General features: G+C 48.2%; 1 protein-coding gene across 7 annotated transcripts in view; it reads left to right on the forward strand.

Annotated features, from left to right (window-relative positions):
* Window positions 1-25065, forward strand: part of LOC119964561 (fizzy-related protein homolog) — a 100846-nt gene that overhangs the window by 17358 nt on the left and 58423 nt on the right. For all 7 annotated transcript variants that reach the window (XM_038794213.1, XM_038794214.1, XM_038794215.1 and 4 more), the window contains 2 exons: window positions 15034-15156; window positions 16675-16738. In XM_038794213.1, the coding sequence (XP_038650141.1) occupies window positions 15034-15156; window positions 16675-16738 (187 nt within the window). The remainder of the gene's footprint in view (window positions 1-15033; window positions 15157-16674; window positions 16739-25065) is intronic.

A 25065-nucleotide genomic window follows, 5' to 3' on the forward strand; every position in this document is an offset into this window, starting at 1 on the left:
CCAGAAGATCTTGGGCGGATTCTCTGTCCTGCGACCCCAGAATCGTGAAACGCGATTGGGTGGAGAATAGTGGGTGAGCCGAAAATCGTGGCTGGCGTCGGGCGCCTGACGGAATGCCATGCTCTGGTGCCTCGACAGTGGCATCAATGCATTCTACTCCGTATGTACAGTAAACATCATTGGCATATCATTAACAGGCCCAACCCAGTCTTTCCCAGGGCTTCTGTGATGCTCCGCTTCCGCCAGTAGAAATTAACGATGGTGGGTTTCACTTATGGCCCATGGTTGCGCCGAGTGACACTGGCTGTAAGGGTGCCATGACCCCCCCCCCACCCCAAACACCCGGGCACCACCCGCCGGCGGGCATCATGTGGGCCACCCACAGTAGTCCCTTCAGGAGAGCACCGGACGGGGACTGCGGAGCATACTGCCGGCATGGTTGGGGTCAGCCACCGGTAACCATACCAGCAGGGACAGGTGCCAGGTCCTGACGGGGCCAGGGGTGCATTATCGAGTGGTGCGTCAATAGTGGTTCAGGTGCCTGGACAGCTCTGGAGGGGCCCTCCAGTGCAGCGCTAGGGGAGTTCCGCACATCATGGTGGCCTGCTGCGTCCTCCACAACATCACGCGGCAGAAAGTTGACGTGCTGGAGAAGGGGGATGAACACCAGGCATCATCCAATGAGGGGAATGGGCAGGGCATGGTGCACGGGCAGGCTCAGGAGATCATACAACGTGTTCGCCAGGGCCGGCGTGCAAGGGGCACTCTAATCGCCTCCAGGTTTACCGAAAAGGGGGCCAGGCTGATGGCCCACGAACATCCTGTCCTCCCACCACCCCACCCTAAACCCCCACTGGGATCCCTGCCTGTGGCTGCAGCCCCTGAGTTGGCAGTAACAGCGGGTCTGGTCCATGGGATGGAGAATTATGACAACCTGCTCTGCTTCATTTGACAATGTCTGACTCCTGCCCATGGCAGCACTTTCCACCATTCACCTGGGTGAACCCTGCATGCGAGCCGGGTACCAGGGCGATGTGTGGGGTCCAACCTGGGGCCCCGCCCTGTGACCACTTCCACCGTCCACCCATCTGTTCACGAGCCCCACCCTCTATCGCCCCCTCTGCAGCAAGCACAGCCTAAGCCTCACACCTTGCTGAAAGATCACTGAGGAAGATTGGAACTTTTGTGCAAAGCTGTTTATTATGAAAATAACATGTAACATCACTATAAAGGTTTGTGCCCTAGCCCCTAACCCTGTCCTAGTTCCTATGTGTTAAACCCATGCCAACCTAACTGGAATCTACCTCTCTGACCTTACGGACCCGAACGCTATGTCTTGGTGGTATATCGGGGTGGAGGCGGCCTGCTGCGCGTCCAGCCCTGTAACATGGAGTGGCCAGGCCTGGATGGCCCAGCAGTTGTTCTGGTGCCCCAAGTGGTGTGGTACCACCCTGTTCAGCCTGCTGCCCATCAGATGCACCAGGGACAGGAGGGGGTGGAATCCAAGGTGCTGTGTGTTCTAGCACCAACCCTGCAGGAGTCACCGACATGGACCTCGTCACCCCTCGGGGGACCCGATGGTCCCTAAGCTACTCTCTGGGATGGATGGTGCGACTGGAGGGAACTCCTTGGGCTCCCCGCCAACTGGTGTTGCCAGTCCCGGAGACCTGCTCTCATCTGGACCAGAGTCTCCATGCTCGTGGCTATGGGGCACAGGGACAGGGCCACCTTTCTCTGGGACTGTGCCACATCACTCCGTGACTGTGCCACCTCTCTCCGGGACTGGCTCATGTCAGCCAGTGCCGGCAGCACCCCCCAGCCATAATCCGTTGTGACTGCTCCAAGCTCTGGAACACCGCTGCAATGTCCAGGTGGCCCTGGTACGTAGCTGCCTGTGACAGGGCAGCCATGTCCTGCACCTCTACCGCCGCCCACACAGAGTGCCCAGGCCTTGGACATCTTGACACATGGCCAATACCTACGGCTCCAATGCCTCCATGAAGACGCCACCTGTGTGGTGTTGGCCTGGGCGGCGTGCATTGTCTCCACCGCCTTCTGTCCTGCAGATGGTTGGAAGCCTCCTATTGCACCTGCAGGCGCTGAATGGTTGCTGACAGTCTCCGTCTCTCTCTCTCTCTCTCTCTCTCCTCTCTCTCTCCCTCTTTTTCTCTCCCTCTTTTTCTCTCTCCTCTCTTTTTCTCTCTCTCTCTCTCTCTCTCTCTCTCTCTCTTTCTCTCTTTCTCTCTCTCTTTCTCTCTTTCTCTCTCTCTCTCTCTCTCTCTTCTCCCTCTCTTTCTCTCTCTCTTTCTCTTTCTCTTTCTCTCTCCTCTCTCTTTCTCTCTCTCTCTTTCTCTCTCTCTCTCTCTTTCTCGCTCTCTCTTTCTCGCTCTCTCTTTCTCGCTCTCTCTTTCTCTCTATCTCTTTCTCTCTATCTCTTTCTCTCTATCTCTTTCTCGCTCTCTCTTTCTCTCTATCTCTTTCTCGCTCTCTCTTTCTCTCTATCTCTTTATCTCTATCTCTTTCTCTCTCTCCTCTCTCTCCCTCTCTTTCTCTCTCTCTTTTACTCACTCTCTCTTTCCTGCTCTCTCTCTCCTGCTCTCTCTCTCTTTCTCGCTCTCTCTTTCTCTCTCTCTCCGTGTTTTCTTTTTCTTTCTCTCTCTTTCTTTTTCTTTCTCTCTCACACTCTCTCTCTCTTTCTCTCTCTCTTTCTCTCTCTCTCCTTCTCTCTCTCCTCTCTCTCCCTCTCTTTCTCTCTCTCTTTTACTCTCTCTCTCTTTCCTGCTCTCTCTCTCTTTCTCGCTCTCTCTTTCTCTCTCTCTCTTTCTTTTTCTTTCTCTCTCACACTCTCTCTCTCTCTTTCTTTTTCTTTCTCTCTCACACTTTCTCTCTCTCAGCAGCACAGGGGGTGGGCAGTTGTTGGCCTTCATGGTCAGGGCAGCCGGTCATGGCGGCCGGATGGGAGCCTGCATGTGGTGCATGGTGGGGAGCGTGCACGCTACCGGCAGGTGGGGTAGGTCACCTTCCGGGAGGGGGTTGGTGCCAAGGGCACAGTGCTGCCTACTCACCCTGACCACTCTGAAGAGATTGTACAGTTTATTCCGGCACTACTGTCCGGTCCTGGTGGCGGGGCCCACAGTGTTCACAGGCTCTACCCAGGCCCAGTTTACAGCGGTGGGTAGCAGCCTCCTTCCCACCCTGGGGAACATGGTGGCTTGCCTCTCCTCCACGGCGCCCAGCAGGGTCTCCAGCTCTGCAGCTGCTCTCTGTGCTGCCAGCCCTGTTGGCTGAGCTATGTGTGGGGATTGGAGTGCTAATATGCGACTGCAGCCTGACCGCCTCTTGAGTGGCATTCCTTCCTTAAAATAAACTTAGAGTACCCAATTATTTTTTTTCCAATTAAGGGTCAATTAGCGTGTCCAATCCACCTACTTTGCACATTTTTGGGTTGTGGGATGAAACCCACGCAGACATGGGGAGAATGTGCAAACTCCACACAGACAGTGACCCAGGGCTTGGACCGAGCCGGGTCCTCAGCGCTGTAGGCAGCAGTGCTAACCACTGCACCACCGTGGCAATCCTGACACCGGCGAATTGGACACCATTCTTCATTGGAATCGATGGACGCCTGCGCTAGCCCATTAAGAGATCATAAATTGCTCTAAGACCAGCACCAACTTAGTTGTCATAGAAGTCCACCAATTCAGTCCCGGCATCAACACTTGAGTTTCTGAAACAGGGACTCTCGCCCCTCAGCTTGGAAAATCAACATTTAGAATCAGTGTGGGTATAGCCACGAAACAACATGGGGCAAAAAACAGTGACGAGAATAGTTATAGTCCCTCAACAGGAGTTTATGGCAGAGTATCAATCAGGAAATTAGAGGTGCACGTGACAAGAGTAATACAGTAATCATGAGAGTTGCATTTTATAGACTGCACAAAGCATGTTTGCAGTAATGTCATGTAGGACAAGTTCATGGAATATGTAATATACAAGATAATTTTATAGATTAGTGCATCAAGGAACCAACTGTGGAGCAAGCTATTGTTATGGGCCAACGTTTAGAAAACCCCAAAGTGTATCATGGAGTTTACCTGACCCACAACTTTTAATAAATTGTGGTATGGGGAGCACATGACCCACTCTACAGGTATGGTACATCAGAAATGGAAAAGTATTTTTAAAAACAAAACAATGTTTATTCTATGAACTCAAGTTAACCTTTTTAAAACATAGTGAACATCTTAGCAACCATCAATTCAAATACAACCCCCAAAGAATACAACACTAAGTCATCCGTAAGCTGTCCTTTTAACATCGAGAAGACTTAAGAAACCCCTTTTAACAGAAGCACATTAGGTTTACATTCACTACTGAGAACATTTATAATTCTGAATTCACCAAATGATCAAGAGATAGTCTTTTCACGGCAGAGAGATCAACAGTACACCTGCTCTATCTGGCTTCAGCTCCAACACTGAAAATGAAACTAAAACACACCCTGCAGCAAACGGCCTAAAACAAAAGTAAAAAGCTGACAGACCAGCCCAGCTCCACCCACTCTCTGACATCACTGCAGTAGTAAACACTCATTCCTTAAAGGTACTCTCACTACAGATATTTATATACGCACCCATTTATAAACGCCCATTTCTTAAAGGTACTCTGACATGACACTATGTTACACCTCGTTGTGCAATGAGAAAAGGTTAATTAATAACAAAGTTCATGAGTCTCTAGGGAAGAGTGATTATTATATGCAAAATGGTATATTGGGTTTGAAAATAATTTAGTTAAATCTGAAACAAGTTATTGAGTCTGAATAAAGCAAACCAGGAATGGATTGGAGGGGGGGGGGGGGGGGGGGGGAGTTGCCCAAGGTAGATAGGGAAACAGCATTAAATGATCTGATAGATAAGCAATGGAAAATATTCAGAAATTTAATTTGTAATTTGCAACAAATCTACGTTACCTTAAGCAATAAAAAATTCCCACAGGAAAAGTGGTCCAATCTTGGTTAACGAGAGAAGCTAAAGATAGTATTAGATTAAAGGAATGGGTTTACAATTTTGCTAAGTATGAGAATGGGGGATTTTAGATTTCAGCAAAGGGTGATAAAGAAATTGATGAAAAGACTATGAGAGAAAACTGGAAAAAGTGGGCTCATTAGAGGCAGAGACAAGGAGACATTATAATGGTGACTAAGAAAATAGCAGAAATATTAAACAAATACTTAATCTTCACAGTAGAAGATACAAAAGATGCTTTCCAGTATTAATCCGGCACCAAGAGTCTCATGACGAGGAGGAACTTACAGAAATTAGCAAAATGAAAGTGCTGGAAGGATTAATGGGACAGAAAATCCCCAGGCCCTGCATCCTTGTATTAAAAAGAGTGCGACAAAGATGGTGGATGTATTTGATCTTCCAGATTTACCTAGATTGTAGAACATTGGATTGAAAGGTAGCAAATGTAACCCTGCTGTGCAAGAAAGGAAATCAAGGGAAAACCAGTAGCCTGAAATCTGTGGTGGGAAATGCTGGAAACTACTATTAGGAATGCTATAACAGGGCAATTAGAAAAATAAATCATAATTTGTTTATGCTCAGCCACCACAGAATTGAGGTTGTAACCCACAGGCTAACTACAGGAGGACACATTGATGTAGTGCATTTGGATTTTCAAATGGGTTTAATGAGGTAGCATACAAAAGGTTATTACACAAAATTGGAACAAATGGGATTGGGGGGTAATCTATTAACATGAATTGAAGATTGGTTTGCAGACACAAAACTGAGAATGCAAATAGAAGATCTTGTTTGGGTAGAAAGGCTGTAACTAATGGGGTGCAGTAAGAGTTGGAGCTTGGGCCTCAGCTATTTTCAACCCATATCAGTGACCTAGATGAGGGGACAGAGTGTACAGTATCTAAGTTTTCTGACATTGCAAAATTGGATTGGAGATGTAAAATGTGAGGAAGATGCAAGGAGGCTATAGAAATATTCAGGTTGAGTCAATGGGCTGATGGAAGATAACTTGGAGAAGTGTGAAGGAAAAATATAAAAGCAGAATATTTTTTTAAAAGGTGAGAAACTGGGAAATGTGTGCATACAGAAAGACCTGGGTGTTCTTGGAAACAAATCTCACAACATAACAGGTGCAGCAAGTAATTAACTCACACTGGAATGATAGCCTTTATTACAAAGGGATTGGAATATGAGAACAAAGATGTGTTACAAATATGGTGTGTCTAACAGATCACTGCAATGCATCTAGTTAGCATTCTGTTCGTTTTTGTGTGCTACCCATTTTCAGCTTATACCTCTGACTTAAAAACACTTGACAAAACATCTGGAGTAGAGCCTAAAGGTAGACTGATGTCTAAATATGTCAATTTTCCAGCAATCAAACACAGTGCTCTGCATTCCTTTGGACTCAACCAGGGAGGTCAAGAGAGGAATCCTGATAGTGCACCCCAGGGTCGCCATACATTTCGCCCAGACTTGTACTTGGGGGTGGACACTGTAGAGTGTTAACACAACACGGGAGACAGTAGTTACAAGTGATACAATTTGACAAGAGATCAATGCAATTGGTGTAGGTTGCCTTTGACCATGGGAGGGACATCATGTCCCACCAATGAGCCACCACCCACCTCAAGTTGAGCAGCCCATGATGTGCAAGTTGCTGACCCGCCACATCCCATCTGGTTCAATGGGTGCTTGGAGCTTGGGAATGTCTGCTCAAAATGTGGACGGAATGCATTGCACCAGGCAAAGAAATGAACAGAAAGAAGATGCCAAATCTTCAATTAGCAACCTGCAATGTCAGGACTATGCGTGTGATCGACATGGTACTTGATAGGTTGAATGTTGACATACCTTCTCCACGAGATCAGGGCATTGGCACCAGCTGATCATCACAGGACATGACTCTGAACAACATTCTCAACAGCCACAGCTAGCACCGCACTGACTGTAACACGGATTAAGAAGTGTACCACATTGACCATGCAATCCTTGGAGGTTTTTTTCATGCAAAGCAAAAATCCTGTCCTTTCAATGTCAGCCATACTGCCTAATCGGGTAAAAGCCAACAGTTCCCCAACTTTATAGAACAGGTGCTCTCCGGCATTCCCACACATAGTACGGAAGCAAAATGGAACACACTCTGAGACACCATCTACGATACCGCATTCTCAACATATGGGAAGCAAAACTTGATAACTGTCGATTGGTTCAAGGCTAACATCATAATGATGGACCCTGTCACTGAATCCAGGTGGCCCGCTATCAATAATTACAAGAGAGATCTGAGTGACAAGACTCTGAAATACTAAGAACCACTCAAAGTAATAGCCAACAGACTGCGAGTGCATCAATGATGACTGGTTACAACTTTTCCAGAACATCCAAATGTCCTTTCTCACAGAAGATGCTATGGGCATTTATGAAGGTCTTCTTGAAGTTAGTTGACTTTAGGATCAATTGGGCACTGTGGTACATTGATACAAAAGACAACAGGCCCATCAGCAAAGCAGAATTTGACAACTGCAGTGAACTGTCCCAAGAGATGGGTGGATCTACACTTTCTATTTGTATTTTAGGGAGAAGATTATCGCAAAGGAAGCTCCATACACCAGAGAAGGCCGACTTGTCATTGCAGAGCTGGATATTGCTCCCAGAGCGCAGGAGCTTAGCAAAGCTATTGACTCACTTGCCGCAAAACTCCAGGTGCTGGTGCTGTACCACCTGAACTCATCAAGCACTGGAAACTGTAGCATCTGCGCAAACGTCTCTGTCTCTGCTGGAGGGCAGGACAGTGCCCCATTGCGTGATGTAAATATTGTGGCCCTCCTACAAGCACAAAGGTGACTGCAGTGATTGGAACAACTGTTGAGGCGGCACCCTGCTGAGCATTGTGGGAAATTTATTTGCCTGCGTTGCCCTCGTCAAACTGCAGATGAATCCCACCGAACCCCAGTTTGGTTTCAGAACTGGACGATCTACAATTGACGTGATCTACTTTGTCCAACGGCTGCAAGAGAAATGCTGTCAACAAAAGAGATGACTATTGCTTTCATCAATTTCACCAAGGTATTCAACCACTGGAGCAGAGGCAGTCTATTTAAGGATCTTCTTGGACATGCTTCTTGTAGTTAGTTGACTTTGGGATCAATCAGGCACTAAGAGCACATTGCAGCTCCTGGTGGCTGGGGATTGAGGTTGGCTGTGAGGTACTGACTGTGAGATCCCTCCTTGAAGAGATCTTTGAGGCCTTAGATGTTAACTTCCTTGCAACACTGATTTGTTGCCTTAGTTGGTTGGAGGTCTGAGATGGTAGATTAGTCAAGACGGTGAATGGTCTGGAAGTCATCGGTACCTGTCAAGCCCTGGGCGATGTGGGCAGGTGATCTCTGTGGTCCCTTGTTCAAATCAGTTCCAGTGTTTGGATCATGGGTGTTGCTGTGAGATCTTGTGCTCGCCTTGAGGGCAAAACAGGGTTTTAGTTATGACAAAAACATGTTCTAAAATGCAGCAGAAAACACTTCTGAACCTCTAATTCAGATGAGCTGTGATTAGAGAATGAGGGGAGAAAGTTGAGAGAGAGATAACAAAATGCATTCATAGAACAAGTTGCCAGCCGAGCCTGCATCAAAATTAAATGCTTTAACTTGAAGCCTATGATATCTGGATATTCGGGAAAAGTTGTTGGTTAGCCAGTTGGCTGGACGGCTGATTGTGATGCAGGGCAGCACTAACAGTGTGGGTTCAATTCTTTCCCGGCTGAGGTTATCCATGAAGGCCCCGCCTTCTCAACCTTTCCTCGCCCGAGGTGTGGTGACCCTCAGGTCAAATCAGCACCAGTCAGCTCTCCCTCAAAACAAAGGGGCGAGCAGCCTATGTTCCTCGGGAACTATGGTAACCTTCATGTGTTTTTAAACTGGAAGTACTATATTGCAATGTCAGTTCTTTTCTTTAAAAAAAAACAATCATAAACATTAATACTCTGTTTTGGAGGGTGTATGCTTGTGAATTATAGATATTTGTTTAACATAAAAATCTATTAGCCAAGGCATAATTGTACTCTCCCTTCTATTATTGAAATGATTGTTTTTACTGAATTACTTCCCCTTAAAGCTGTTTTCATGCCAATGCCCTCCCCATCTTCATCCCCCTACATCAACATTCACACACGCAGTCTGTAACTCCTACCTGCACCCAATACCGGGACAGACCACATCTGTTGCACGTTTAGCGCCACGTTCCCCCTCTCTTTTGATTCAGTATGTGGAAACTTTTTTTCATTTCTGTCACTTGACAACCTTTAGCAAGTGAGCAATTACCAAAAGTCACTAGTGTACCAATAAGTGCCAAAGTTCACAAAGCTGGTGTCTTTAACCAATTATAACAACAACAAGAAATTATGACCAGGCAGAATTTCATAAAGGCATTAAAAGCACTGAACTGTACTTCCAGTCTCTTTCCCTGCCAATCCACCTTTATCACCTACCCACAGCCTACTTGCCTAGAATTTTGAGGATATTGTTACTTTTTGTCTTTTTTTTTAAAAAAGGCGAAGTTCCAGTTTAGTGCAGTTACAGAACAAGAGTGGTCTGAATTGTAATATGTGGAACTGTCTATAACTTATTCCCTTTGAAACTGCTGGAGAGAAGAACATAATCTATGGGCTGGATTCTTGCACCCCACACGCCACAAGAACGCCATGGGCGAGCCGCATAGAATGGAAAAATCCATTGACCTTGGGCGGGATTCTCCGGTCGCTGGGCGGACGCGGCTGGAGAATCTTGCCCTATATTTCATTTTTGGATGAACCGGCAAAATGTTTGACCGCTCAGCATTCTTCACTATTACCGTGGCAATGGTCTCTATACACATTAACCACAAATCGAGCTTTGGATACTACAGCAATATTGAGGCTGGTCCTGGAAATACAAAATGCAATCTGAGTTTTCTTGTTGCTGTTTCTCATTCTACAGGTTTTAAAACAAACCATTTTAAAATAAGTCCAAACTTCACTTCCAGTAGCCATCCTTGGTATCAGTATGTACCATCATTGGCTGCTTTGAGCAGTCCCATTGACAACATGCAACCGACCTCATGTATTGATATCCAACTATCGTGGCAAGGATTGAAGAGAGTTTATAAGCTTTACTAGTTACATTTTTATATTTTCTTTCAATACATGTTTTTCGTTCTGTCTGTTAGTCAGTCTGGAGAGTTTTAATGTGCAGGTGGTATTTTGCATGTTTTGTTCACTATTTTCATCATCACTTTTGGACTTGTGAATTGTTTCTGAAATCACATTCCCCACCCACCACTACTTGTGGGATTTTTGAGAGCATTGTTCACTGTTTTGGATGGAGCAGGATGAGGCAAGTTCAGGCTTGTATTAATTAACATTTTGAATTGCCTGTATCTGCAGTGATGTCAGGGGAAAGCACTGAAGGAAAGGCTGGTGCATGGAAGGGAAGTGCCAATTAAAAAGCAGAGAAAAAAATAACTTTGTCTTGTGCCCAAGTCAAATTTCAGTGATTCCATATCTAAGCAAATGACTGCTGCTGTTTTTCATTTGGGACGATGCACTTGTTTGTATCCTATGGAAACCAAGACAAGCTGTTGTTGGGCTTGAGTCAAATGGATATATGGTGACATTGACTATCGAGAAGGTTGTTCAAAGGTTGACTGTACTTTGTTAGCTACAATGACCAGCACTTTCTACAGTCGGACATTAAACTGGCTGATCATAAATGGGTGAAAGTCCCATTGACCAAAAACACGCACTGGGCCCTGTTGAAGAATCTAGCCATCATTGGCCAGGAATGCAAAATGTAAAAGAGCTATTGGCTGGGAGCAATACTAAAATGTTTTTTTTCTTTATTCTTTCATGGGGTAATGGGCATCGCTGGCAAAGCTAGCTATTGTTGTCCATCCCTAATTGCCCTTGAACTGAGTGACATGCTCAGAGAGCATTTAAGATTCAATCAGATTGCTAATGTGTAAGGTAAGGCTGACAGATTTTCTTCCCTAAAGGATATTAGTGAAGCAGATGTTTTTTTATGATTCATGATTTCATGGGCATCATTAGATTTTTGATTCTAGATATATATCGAATTTGAATTTCACCAGCCCGAGTCTCTGGGTTACGAGTCGAGTGACGATACCACTACCATCACCTCCCTTATGTCAAACCTGTGGAATTCAATGGCGAGGCCTCAGTTATGAATAATGTGCATTGTTCTGGCTACATTATTTGAGTAAGGTCATGGAGAGTTTATAGATAAAGTACATAAGATAATGTCAAGGACGAGGAGAGACTGGAGACATTGGGAGGGGCTCTTTAGATGAGAACCATGATTGTAATTAGTGACATATCATTTAGGTTTTCAGCTTTCTGTGTCTATTTGTACCAAAAGCTTTGAAGCTCCTATGAATACAGTTCAGCTGAACTCAGAAGAAAAAGTGGGACAAAATAGAGACTATTTTGACATCTATATTCCCTGTCATAAATATCCAAAATAAAATTACATGAATTATTTGTATCAATGTTCTACATGTAAAATGTACCATTTTTTCCATGGAGGTTGGTTTTGCTGGCAAGGCTAGCATTTATTACCCATTCCTAAATTCCCTCGACCAGGTGAGCTGCCTTCTTGAACCACTGCAGTCCAGGTAGTCCACCCAAAAAGATGTTGGGCAGTTCCAGGATTTTGACCTGGTGACAGTGAAGAAGCTATGGTATCGTTCCAAGGGTCAGGATAGTGTGTGGCTTGGAGGGGGAGTTTCAGGGGGTGGTGTTCCATGCATCTGCTACCCTTGTCCTGGATTTTAGAGGTCGCGGATTGGGAATGTGCTGTTGCAGGAGCTTTGGTGAGTTGCTGCAGTGCATCTTGTAGATGGTACACACTGATGTGTGTGCCAGTGATGGTGGGAGTGAATATTCAAAGTGGTGGATAGGATGGCAATCAAGCAGACTGCTTCGTCCGGCATGGTGTAGAGCTCTTGTATTGTGGAGCTGTACTCATCCAGGCAAGTAGCGTGTATTCCATCACACGCCTGACTTGTGCCTTGCGGATTGTAGACAGGCTTTGGGGATTCAGGAAGTGAGCTACTCTGCAAAATTCCCAGCCTCTTGTAGCCACAGTATTAATATGGTTGTCCCTATTCAGTTTCTGATCAATAGTAAACCCCTAGGATGTTCGCAGTAAGAAGTCTTACAACACCAGGTTAAAGTCCAACAGGTTTGTTTTGAATCACTATCTTTCGGAGCACCCTAGGATATTGCTAGTGGGGGATTCAGTGATGGTAATGCCATTGCATGTCAAGGGGTATGGTTAGATTATCTCTTGTTGAAGATGGCCATTGCCTGGAACTTGTGTCGGATGGATGTTATTTATCAGCCCAAATATAAATATTAGACTTGTACATGTAGGAGTTGTGAATGGTGCTGAACATTATGCAGCCCTCCGTGAAACATCCCCACTTCTGACCTTATGATGGAAGGACAGACATTGATGAAGCAGCTGAAGATGGTTTGGCCTAGGCCACTACCCTGAGGAACTCCTGTAGTGAGGCTCTGGGACTGAGACAATGGAACACCAACAACCACAGCCATCTTCCTTTGTACTAGATGTGGATCCAAACTGTTTCCACCTGATGTTCCACTGACAGTCTTGCTGGGGCATCGTGATGCAATACTGCTCTGACGTCAAGAGCAGACACTCTCCTCACCTCTTGAATTCAGCTCTTTTGTCCATGTTGGGTCCAGGGAAGTCTGGAGCTGAGTGGCCCTGGCAGAGTTGAAGCTGAGCATCAATGAACAGGTTATTTCTGAATAAGTGCTTTATTGGTAGCATTGTCGGTGGCCCCATCCTTCACTTTGCTGATGACTGAGAGTAGTTTGCTGGGACATAATTTGGTGGACAGGACATCGCTGAGCTTTTTCCAGATTGCCAGGTAGATGCCAGTGGAACAGCCTGCCGAGGGGTGTGACTGTAATCTTTGCAGTATACGGTGGCTTCAGTCATTTTTGATATCACCAGAGTGAATTGAATTGGCTGAAGACTGGCAGCTGGGGACCTCGGGAGGAGAATAAGATAGATCACTTACTCGGCACTTCTGGCTGAAGATTGGAGCAAATTCTTTAGCATCGCCTTTTACAATAATAGGCCGGGCTCCTCCATCAGTGAGGATGGGGATATTTGTGCAGACGCCCCATCTAGGGAGTTGTTTAATTGCCCACCACTATTCATGGCTGAATGTGGTAGAACTGCAGAACTTGGATCTGACCTGTTCATTGTGGAATTGCTTAGCCCTGTCTATCACATGCTGCTTCCACTGTTTGGCACGCAAATAGTCCTGTGTTGTAGCTTCACCAGGTGGACATCTGGTGTTGCTCCTGCCATGTCCTCTTGCACTCTTCATTGAACCAGGGTTGATACCCAGGCTTGGTGGTAATGGTAAAGTGGAGTTATGCCAGGCCATGAGGTTAGATATTGTGGTTGAGTACAATTCTGCTACTAATGTCTCACAGCACCTCATGGCAGCCCAGTTTTATTTGCCAGATATGTTCAAAACCTATCTCATTTAGCACCGTGCTAGTGCCAAACAGCATGACAAGGGCATGCTCCATGTGGAGGTGGGACTTCCATTTCCACAAGGACCATGCAGTGGTCACTTCAATGCTATCATGGATCGATGTTTCTTCATATTTGTGGTATATTTGTGAGGATGAGGTCAAGCAGGTTTTTCTCTCCATGTCGATTTCCTCACCATGTGTTGCAGACCCAGTCTAGCAGCTATGTTGTTCAGGGCTCAGTCAGTAGTGGAGTCACTCTTGGCGATAGACACGGAGCTCCTCCACCCAGAGTACTGTCCATGCTATTGCCATCCTCTGTGCTTCTTCCAGTTGGTGATCAACATGGAGAAATACTGATACATCAGCTGAGGGGAGGGGGAAATTCAAAGATCATTGCTCTGGGCCTGGAGTCATGTGTCAGGCAGACCAAGTAAAGACAGCAGAAAGGATATTAGCAAAATAATGGATTATTAAAACAATCGACAATTATTCATTACTGACTAGCTTTTAAATTCACATTTAAGAATTGAATTTAAATTCCACTAACTGCCATGAAATGATTTGAACCCATGTCCCCAGCACATTATTCTGAGCTTCTGGATTGCTAGCCCAGTGACATTACCACTAAAACCGCTGCCTTCTCATACATAATGTGGAGATGCCGGCGTTGGACTGGGGTGAGCACAGTAAGAAGTCTTGCAACACCAGGTTAAAGTCCAACAGGTTTGTTTCAACCACCTGATCAGATTCACCTGAGGAAGGAGCAGTGCTCCGAAAGCTCGTGTTTGAAACAAACATAGAACATAGAACAGTACAGCACAGAACAGGCCCTTCGGCCCTCAATGTTGTGCCGAGCCAGGATCACCCTACTTAAACTCACGTATCCACCCTATACCCGTAACCCAACAACCACCCCCCCCACCTTACTTTTATTAGGACACTACGGGCAATTTAGCATGGCCAATCCACCTAACCCGCACATCTTTGGACTGTGGGAGGAAACCGGAGCACCCGGAGGAAACCCACGCACACAGGGGGAGGACGTGCAGACTCCACACAGACAGTGACCCAGCCGGGAATCGAACCTGGGACCCTGGAGCTGTGAAGCATTTATGCTAACCACCATGCTACCCTGCTGCCCCCTAAACCTGTTGGACTTTAACCTGGTGTTGTAAGACTTCTTACTGTTCTCATACATAAGTGCGTAGACATAAGTACTGTTGCATCTGAAGGTCTAAGTATTTATTGGAAGAGTTTGGTAAATGTCTTTAAGCTGATATTTAATGCTAACTGGATCCAATCATTTTGCTGATGATTATGTAATGGCGCACTGATACTTTAGTTCTGTCTGTAACAATCCAGATTTGAAGCATTTTGAGATGATTTCAATTTTTTTAAACCTTCTGCTGATGTGAGCATGTTTATTTTTCGCAGTCTGCCTTGAGCACACGACCCGTGACCTCAAACTCTCCAGCAACCGTTCCTCGCAAGACAGGGGACCGGTTTATCCCAACCAGGGCAAGTTCCAACTGGAGCATCAATTTTCACACAATAAATGTAAGAGAATGATGATATTGTTGGTTATTTTATAATGCAACATCGATTGAAACAGCGTAAATTATCTCAGTTAATCCGACAGACGCTATGATTAGCCCATCCCATTGGCAGGATTTTCAGGTCCCGCTGAAGGCGAATTCCGCAAGTGGGTTCCCTGGCGGCGAGGCAGGTGAGCCGTGCAAAACGCCATAGATGTCGGTGGGACCGGAAGATCTTGCCAGCAGCCAAAGACGAGCTGCCTCAGCTATGGGAAAACAAGCCACAGTTGGGCGGGGGTGGTGGTGGGGGAGAAATCTGGAAAATCCTGGCCTGTGTCAGCTGATGATTAGGTTCCCTCCCTTGCTTATAAATGTTTTAATTGTTATTTTACGAGAAACTTTATGGAGACTGTTGACGGACTGACCTCCGTGAGCTGGTTTTTAAATCCAGCCTGGCCAGTCCATATTGGCTGTGACAATTGTTGGTGCAACAAACCTGGAAACTCAACCTGTACCAAATGCGCACAATAGCTTCCCCAATTCACTAAAAAAAAGGCAGTAAATTAGAAATCTTAAGGTTAACTTATTTCTCCATCTCATGTTCACTGTGCTTCGGTGTAGCTTTCTACTTTTGCGGGGTTGTGTGGTAGGCATTCGGAAAATGGCGCGTCTTAGTTTTTTAGTTGTGTCGCTCTGCAGAAGTCCAAGTCTCGGATCTACTGACTGGCAACGTGCATTCGATATATATGGTTGTGGCAAGTTCCTGTAATTGGCGTAAAGTGGCAAGCAGATGAATGCTATGCAAATATAGAAAATGGAAACATTTGCGCCAGTGTCATATTCGGGGTTGAAGGTCTGCCTGCTGAGGGCCCACCAATAACACAGCCTTGGGCAATCTTCATTTTTATTTGAAAGAAAAGAGTTTTGTTTTAGTTGGTGACGTTTAATTTTATGAGAACTTTTAATTAACATTGTAAAATAGTTGAGAAATTCTGACGATTGCTTCACAATTCAAGCGTCATCACTTCTTTGAAACTTTTTGTACGTTGTGTTGCAAAAGTTGCTGCAGGGACTGATTCATTGCAAGTCATTTTATGTTGCTGAATATTTTGACCATGGCAAGGGAGGAAGTGGGAGCAAATCTGTCCTGTCACTCATTCTAAAAACACCAGTGAATGGACAATAATGATAATCTTTTATTGTCACAAGTGTGAAGTTACTGTGAAAAAGCCCCTAGTCGCCACATTCCGACGCCTGTTTGAGTAAGCCGGTACGGGAATTGAACCCGCGCTGCTGGCCTTGTTCTGCATTACAAACCAGCTGTAGCCCACTGAGCTAAATCAACCCATAAGCATTCATAGTCATTGTTCATGAAATAATTTGATCCCTTAACTTGAATCACAACCTTGTAACAAACACCTCCTGCTACCTCTTGGCAATAATGTGTTGGCATTAACGATATAATGTTAACATTTTGACTAAGTATTCATTGTATAGGGAGTGAGGATTTTCATTTTGCTGTATTCTTGGCCTTTATCAGGAAAATGGAAAGTCCCCCAACCAGAATCGAAAAACGAAGGAAGCAAATTCTGACAATGGGAAAGGTACAGTACGTCTACCTTGTCTTCACTGAGGAGTTTCAGTGTTGTGTTTATACATTTTTACATTGGATATTTATTTGGGTTCATTGTCATTCCACACACCGAGAGAGCCCTTGTTACTGGACTCTGGCTAACTCAAATATATTACATATCATTATATAAACTCCTCAAATTTGGAAGCTGGAACGACAGTCTATGATTATTGAAAATGCAGTATTTGTCCAGCTAGCTATTGTTGACAACACTGGATTGGATGACCCATTACCCCATTGATCCCGTATTGAGCAGATAATAGCATGTCGAGCCGACTTTTGAATAACAAAAACACATCATAAATGCATATTAATATTTTCCGCAAAGCATGTTGAGTGTATATTCTCTGCAACATGTTGTGTAGGGGTGGGGAAGGTGTATTAGCTAACAATGATTGGCTTTAGCTCAGTGTGTGCTGTGACCAGCAAGAATAAATTCCAATGAACCACCTATTTCACTTGAGTCACAGTTGTATTTTATTGGACCCTTTAATAACAGTTTTTTGGGGGTGGAGGTTGCCCCGAGTTCAGAGGTGACAGTATTTGAAGTGTCGGAAGACCCAGGAGTCCAGGACGTGAGAGGGCTGATGTTTTGGCCTTTGCCTCCCTGATAGCCCAGAGATGGATCTTGCTCAGATGGCGGGACTCTGAGCCGCCGGAAGCGGGGGTGTGAGTGAGTGACCTCGTAGAATTCCTGAGGCTGAATCAGGTCAAGTTCGTCTTGAGGGGGTCAGTCAAGGAGTTCACGCGGAGGTGGAAGCCGTTTATTGATTTCTTTAAGGAGGCTTGAGGGGAAAGTGGGTGAGGAATGTGGGGGTTAAGAGGGTTAAAATAAGGCAGCATGGTGGCCTAGTGGTTAGCACAACCGCCTCACGGCGCTGAGGTCCCAGGTTCGATCCCGGCTCTGGGTCACTGTCCGTGTGGAGTTTGCACATTCTCCCCGTGTCTGTGTGGGTTTCGCCCCCACAACCCAAAAATGTGCAGAGTAGGTGGATTGGCCACGCTAAATTGCCCCTTAATTGGAAAAAATAATTGGGTAATCTAAATTTTTAAAAAAAGAGGGTTAAAACGGGGAAGGCGGGATGGGAGACGTGGGTGGTATTAGGGGCGCAGGGGGGAGTGGGTCTTGGTTGTTTTTAACATTGTTAGGTTCTACTTTTTGTTTGTTTGCATGAAAATGGCTTGAATAAAATATATATTTTTTAAAACAGTTTTTTGGGCATGTAATACCAGGGGGCATGATTCCCTCCATGTGCTGGTTTTAACAAAATCCTCTTCAGGAGTGGGCTATAGGCGGCATGGTGGCACATTGTTTAGCATTGCTGCCTCACAGCGCCAGGCACCCGGGTTCAATTCCTGCCTGGGTGAATGTCTGTGTGGAGTTTGCACGCTCTCCCAGTGTCCGCATGGGTTTCCTATGGGTGCTCCAGTTTCCTCAACAGTTCAAAGGTGTTCATGTTAGGTGGATTGATGGCCATGCTAAATTGCCCCTTGATGTGTAGGTTAGGGGCTATGGGGATAGCATGGGTGGACAGGGGAGTGTAAATGGGTATCTCATTCAAAAGGGACGGTGCAGATTTGATGGGCCAAATGGCCTCCTTCTACATTGTAGGGATGTGAATGTGAATCTAATTCACTTGTTTCTCAGTCCGGAAGAAACAATCTCGAACACGTCCGTACTTCAGAATATTCTTTATTACGATCGGAGCTGCTCTCTAGGTATTCCAAAGAACCACCTCTCTGAGAGTGCCAAAGTCTTGCTCAAAGCACCTTTCCTTTATATGTTTTTTAAGGGGTTGTCTCTTACATTCACTTGAGCTGGCCCCAATACAGATTACAGCTTGTTTTTATCAAATGTCCAGTACATGACATGATTAATTTGTTATTGTCATATATTTTCAATACATAATCCCACAGACATTGAGATAGACATTTTGCGGTTATCTAGTGGCACAAAAGCGTATAGCAATTTTAGCAAAACACCAGGTGTCCAGCCATGATTTATAAATGGCTCTTACATTGGTTATCACAATAATTCCAATACATGATTTTACAAACCTTGAAGTTATCTATTGGCATATGATAATGTAGCAGCTCTAGCCTAACTAGTAGCTTAATTGGTAAATGGTAGTTATAATTGCAAGCGGCCTCCATCTTTCATATCTCATCATCCGGCCATCCGCCTTGTTTCTCAAGGTTGTGTGGCTTATAGCCACACTCCCTTACCTTGAACATCCTGCAATGGCTTCAATAACATATTCTTACATATTCGTTTAATTTGTGATGTCCCACCTGGTTCTTTCTGTTTCTGGCTATTAACCCTTACTTCACATACTTCCCTGCTTCACATTCTCAGGGATTCTATGATATATAGTGTATGTAGGAGCATTTCTGCCTTGTAATTAATCGTTTTCAGAATGCGGATTGCTTAAATCTTGTTCAATAATACAGTTTGGTTCCCCAGTTGTAGAGAACTTGACCCAATGCCGGTATAAGCTTTACCTGATTTATACATCCATGATTGAGATTTTCCAATGGCCATTGTTTGCAACTGTCCTGAACAAGAGAAAAATGGTGGCAAAATGCTTTGTAAAAGCAACATTGTGTTTTGGTTATCATTTGTGTCCTTGGGCAGCTGTAGCTCAATCAAATAAGGTGACGGGACTTCCGGTTGCGGCTATGCGGAGCTAAGCCGCACGTTCGGCAGCTCCCGCTATTTAGGGACTTTTGGGCCATTTCGAGGGCCCCAAACGGAGCTGTTTCTACGCATCCCGGTGGGGGAAGGTGCCTGGAAGAACTTGCCCCACACTATATGGTGCTCACCTGGAGTGGGAAGAAGAAAAAGGCTGCAGTAACTCCCCCAAAAAAACGGGGGAAGAAAAACAAAATGGCGGCCGGCACTCCTGCTATTTAGGGACTTTTGGGCCGTTTTGAGGGCCCCAAACGGCGCTGTTTCTACACATCCTAGTGGGGGAAGGTGCCTGGAAGAACTTGCCCCACATTATCTGGTGAAAAAGGCTGCAGTAACGCCCCCAAAAAAAGGGTGAAAAAAAACAAAATGGTGACCGGCGCTCCCGCTATTTAAGGGCTTTTGGGCCGTTTTGAGGGCCCCAAACAGTGCTGTTGCTACATATCCCGGTGGGGGAAGGTGCCTGGAAGAACTTGCCCCACACTATATGGTGAAAAAGGCTGCAGAAACGCCCCAAAAAAAACGGGGGAAGAAAAACAAAATGGCGGCCGGCGCAACACCCGAGGACTGGTGGAAGTGGGCGCAGGAGCAACAGGCCTCGCTCCAACGTTGTTTTGCTGAGCTGAAGGTTGAGCTGCTGGACTCCATGAATGCAACTACGACCAAGCTGCTTGGGACCCAGGCGGCACAGGAGGAGTCTATTCGGGAGTTGCAGCGGCAGGCCGTTGAAAGAGAGGAGGAGGCCGTGGTCCTCGTTGGGAAAGTGGAGTTGCACGAGGCACTTCATAAAAAGTGGCAGGACCGCTTGGAGGAGCTGGACGTTCGCACGAGGCGAAAGAATCTGAGGATCCTGGGCCTGGCGGAGGGGCTGGAGGGGTCGGACCTCCCGGCGTATGTGACCGCGTTGTTGAGCTCGTTGATGGGAGCAGGGTCCTTCCATTTGCCCCTGGAGCTCGAGGGAGCTCACAGAGTGATGGCCAGGAGGCCCAAGGCAGATGAGCCCCCGAGGGCGGTGCTGGTGCGGTTCCACCGATTCAGTGACCGGGAGTGTGTGCTGCGCTGGGCCAAGAAAGAGAGGAGCAGTAAATGGGAGAATTCGGTAGTGAGGATCTACCAGGACTGGAGTGCGGAAGTGGCTAAGCGGCGGGCCAGGTTCAACCGGACGAAGGCGGTGCTTCATGCTAAGCAGGTCAGGTTTGGAATGCTGCAGCCTGCGCGCCTGTGGGTGACATACAAGGACCGGCACCATTACTTCGAGTTCCCGGAGGAGGCGTGGGCCTTTGTACAGGCGGAGAAGCTGGACTTGAACTAGGGCCTGGGAAGATACTTTGGCCGGCGTTGTTTCCGCTGTGGCTGTTTTGTTCCAACTGTTTCAACATTTTCAACTTCGACATGTGTGTTATGTATGCTGGTTTTCTTTTTGCTCTGTTTACGGGTGGGTTTGTCTGTTGGGTATGGTTGTGGGGTAGGTGGGGAGTGTTGGGGGTTTGTGTTCTATATGTTCTCTTCTGTACGGGGCTGGGGATTGAGGGGAAACTGGATTTTGGGGAACTGCGTCAGAAGGGTGGGGTGTGGCAGTGTGAAAGCGCGGACTTTCCTCTGGTCTCCCGCGCTGCGGGGCGGGGAGGTGGAGCTTGCGATGGGGGAAGGGCCTCTACGGGTCTTTTTTCCCGCGCTGCAGTAAAGCCAAGGAGGTGTGGCAAGAGGGGGATGACCCCAAGCCGGGAGGGGATAGGTTTTGGCGGGAGCTGCCGGGGTCAGCAGAAGTCAGCTGACTCACGGAAGTACCATGGAGGGTGCGTCGCGGCTAGGAGGGGTCCTAGCCTGGGGGGGGGAGGGGGGGTGGGGAGGGATACCGGGTTGCTGCTGGAACGACTAGGAAGGAGCCGATGAGGGCCGGGGGGGGAAGAGGAGAGGCGCTATCGCCATGGGGAACGGGTCGAGCGGGGTATGCGGGCCTGGGGCGAACATCTGCCAAGCTATGGCTAGTCGGCAGGGGAGGGGGGCGGGTTGCCCTCTGATCCGGCTGATTACTTGGAACGTGAGGGGGCTGAACGGGCCGGTTAAGAGAACCAGGGTGGTCTCCCATCTAAGGGGGTTGAAGGCGGACGTGGCTATGCTCCAGGAGACCCACCTGAAGGTGGCGGACCTGGTCCGTCTGAGGAAGGGGTGGGTGGGGCAGGTTTATCATTCAGGATTGGACGCAAAGAACCGGGGGGTGGCGATTCTAGTGGGGAAGAGGGTGGCGTTTGAGGCGGCTGAGGTGGTGTCGGACAAGGAGGGCAGATATATTATGGTGAGGGGTAGGCTGCAGGGAGAGAAGGTGGTGCTGGTGAACGTATATGCCCCGAATTGGGATGATGCTGGCTTCATGAGGCGCTTGTTGGGCCGCATCCCGGACCTGGAGGCAGGGGGCCTGATCATGGGGGGAGATTTTAACACAGTGCTGGATCCCACACTGGACCGGTCCAGTTCAAGGACGGGTAGGAGACCGGCGGCGGCCAAAGTGCTGAGGGGATACATGGACCAGATGGGAGGGGTGGATCCCTGGAGGTTTGGGAGACCGAGAGCGCGGGAGTATTCCTTTTTCTCTCACGTCCATAGGGTTTATTCCCGGATAGACTTTTTTGTCCTGAGCAGGGGGTTGATCCCGAGGGTGCAGGATGCCGAGTATTCGGCCATAGCGATTTCGGACCATGCCCCGCACTGGATTGATCTGGAGATGGGGGAGGCACGGGACCAGCGCCCGCTCTGGCGCCTGGATGCGGGGATGCTGGCGGAGGAGGAGGTGTGTAAGAGGGTTCGGAGAAGCATTGAGGGGTATCTGGATACCAATGATACGGGGGAGGTCCAGGTGGGGATGGTCTGGGAGGCTCTGAAAGCAGTGATCCAGGGGGAGCTGATCTCCATCCGGGCCCACAGGGAAAGGAGGGAGAGGAAGGAGAGGGAGAGACTGGTGGGAGAGCTTCTGGAGGTGGACAGGAGATATGCGGAGGCACAGGAGGAAGGGTTGCTGGGAGAACGGCGCAGGTTGCAGGCCAATTTTGACTTGTTGACCACCAGAAAGGCGGAGACACAGTGGAGGAGGGCGCAGGGTGCGGTATATGAGTATGGAGAGAAGGCGAGCAGGATGTTGGCGCATCAGCTCCGTAGGCGAGATGCAGCTAGAGAAATTGGGGGAGTGAAGGATGGGGGTGGAAATGTAGTGCAGAAGGGGACAGAAGTAAACGGGGTCTTTAGGGACTTTTACGAGGGATTGTACCGGTCGGAACCTCCGAGGGGGAAGAGAGCGGATGGAGAGCTTCATGAACAGGCTATGTTTCCCAAGGGTTCAAGAGAGGCTGGTTGAGGGGCTGGGGGCGCCGATAGAGTTGGAGGAGCTAGTCAGGGGGATTGGGCAAATGCAGTCAGGTAAGGCCCCGGGGCCGGACGGGTTCCCGGCAGAATTTTACAAAAAATATGCGGACCTGGTGGGTCCCCTGCTGGTGCGAACTTTCAATGAGGCGTGGGAGGGGGGGGGGGGGCTTTGCCCCCGACGATGTCGCGGGCACTGATCTCTTTGATCCTAAAACGGGATAAGGACCCCTTGCAGTGTGGATCATATAGGCCTATTTCACTCCTTAACGTAGACGCTAAGTTGCTGGCGAAGATCCTGGCTACCAGGATAGGGGATTGTGTGCCAGAGGTAATTCATGAAGATCAGACAGGGTTTGTCAAGGGGCGGCAGCTCAACACGAATGTGCGGAGACTGCTCAATGTTATCATGATGCCGGCAGTGGAGGGGGAGGCGGAGATAGTGGTGGCGCTGGATGCAGAGAAGGCGTTTGATAGAGTTCAGTGGGGGTACCTATGGGAGGTGCTGGAGAGGTTTGGATTTGGGGAGGGATTCATCAAATGGGTGAGGCTGCTTTACGCGGCGCCGATGGCGAGTGTAGTCACAAATGGAAGGAGGTCGGAGTATTTTAGGCTCTATCGTGGGACCAGGCAGGGGTGTCCCCTGTCCCCCCTGCTCTTTGCACTGGCGATTGAACCGCTGGCCATGGCGTTGAGGGAGTCAGGGAAGTGGAGGGGTCTGGTACGGGGGGGGGGGGGGGGGGGGGGGGGAGGAGCACCGGGTATCTCTGTATGCGGACGACCTGCTGTTATATGTGGCGGACCCAGAGGGGGGAATGCCGGGGGTGATGGAACTGTTAGCAGAATTTGGGGGCTTCTCGGGCTATAAGCTGAACTTAGGAAAGAGCGAGGTATTTGTAGTGCACCCGGGAGATCAGGAGGAGGGAATTGGGAGGCTCCCCTTCAGGAGGGCAGTGAGGAGTTTCAGGTACCTGGGGGTGCAGGTGGCCAGGAGTTGGGGGGCTCTTCATAAGCTTAACTTCACCAGACTAGTGGAACAGATGGAGGAGGAATTTAAAAGGTGGGACATGGTGCCGCTATCACTGGCGGGCAGAGTGCAATCCGTCAAAATGACGGTTCTCCCGAGGTTCTTGTTCCTCTTCCAGTGCTTGCCCATCTTTATCCCTAGGGCCTTTTTTAAAAGGGTGACCAGCAGCATCATGGGATTTGTTTGGGCGCATGGCACCCCGAGGGTGAAGAGGGTCTTCTTGGAGCGGAGTAGGGATGGGGGGGGGGCTGGCGTTGCCCAACCTCTCGGGGTACTACTGGGCGGCCAACGTGTCGATGGTGCGTAAGTGGGTGATGGAGGGGGAGGGGGAAGCATGGAAACGGATGGAGAGAGCGTCCTGTGGGGATACAAGCCTGGGGGCCCTGGTAACGGCGCCGTGGCCGCTCCCTCCCACGAGGTATACCACGAGTCCGGTGGTGGCGGCTACCCTCAAGATTTGGGGGCAGTGGAGGCGACATAGGGGAGAAGTGGGGGGCTCGATGGAGGCTCCGTTAAGGGGGAACCATAGGTTCATCCCGGGGAACATGGATGGGGGATTTCGGGGATGGTATAGAGCGGGCATTAGACAGCTGAAGGACCTGTTTATCGACGGAAGGTTTGCGAGCCTGGGGGAGTTGGAGGAGAAATTTGGGCTCCCGCCGGGAAACATGTTTAGATATCTGCAGGTAAAGGCATTTGCTAGACGGCAGGTGGAGGGATTCCCTGCGCTCCCCGCGAAGGGGGTGAGTGACAGGGTGCTCTCGGGGGTCTGGGTTAGGGAGGGGAAGATATCCGATATCTACAAGCTTATGCAGGAGAAGGAAGAGGCGTCAGTAGAGGAGCTGAAAACGAAGTGGGAGGGGGAACTGGGGGAACAGATCGAAGACGGGACATGGGCTGATGCCCTGGAGAGGGTAAATTCTTCCTCCTCGTGTGCGCGGCTTAGCCTCATCCAATTCAAGGTGCTGCATAGGGCCCACATGACTGGGACGAGGATGAGTAGGTTCTTTGGGGGTGAAGATAGGTGTGCCAGGTGCTCGGGGAGTCCAGCGAACCATGCCCATATGTTCTGGGCATGCCTGGCATTGGAGGAGTTCTGGAAGGGGGTGGCGAGGACGGTGTCAAGGGTGGTGGGATCCAGGGTCAAGCCAGGATGGGGACTCGCAATCTTTGGGGTTGGGGTAGAGCCGGGAGTGCAGGAGGCGAAAGAGGCCGGTGTGCTGGCCTT

Source organism: Scyliorhinus canicula, chromosome 4 (assembly GCF_902713615.1).
Source record: "Scyliorhinus canicula chromosome 4, sScyCan1.1, whole genome shotgun sequence".
NCBI lineage: Eukaryota > Metazoa > Chordata > Chondrichthyes > Carcharhiniformes > Scyliorhinidae > Scyliorhinus > Scyliorhinus canicula.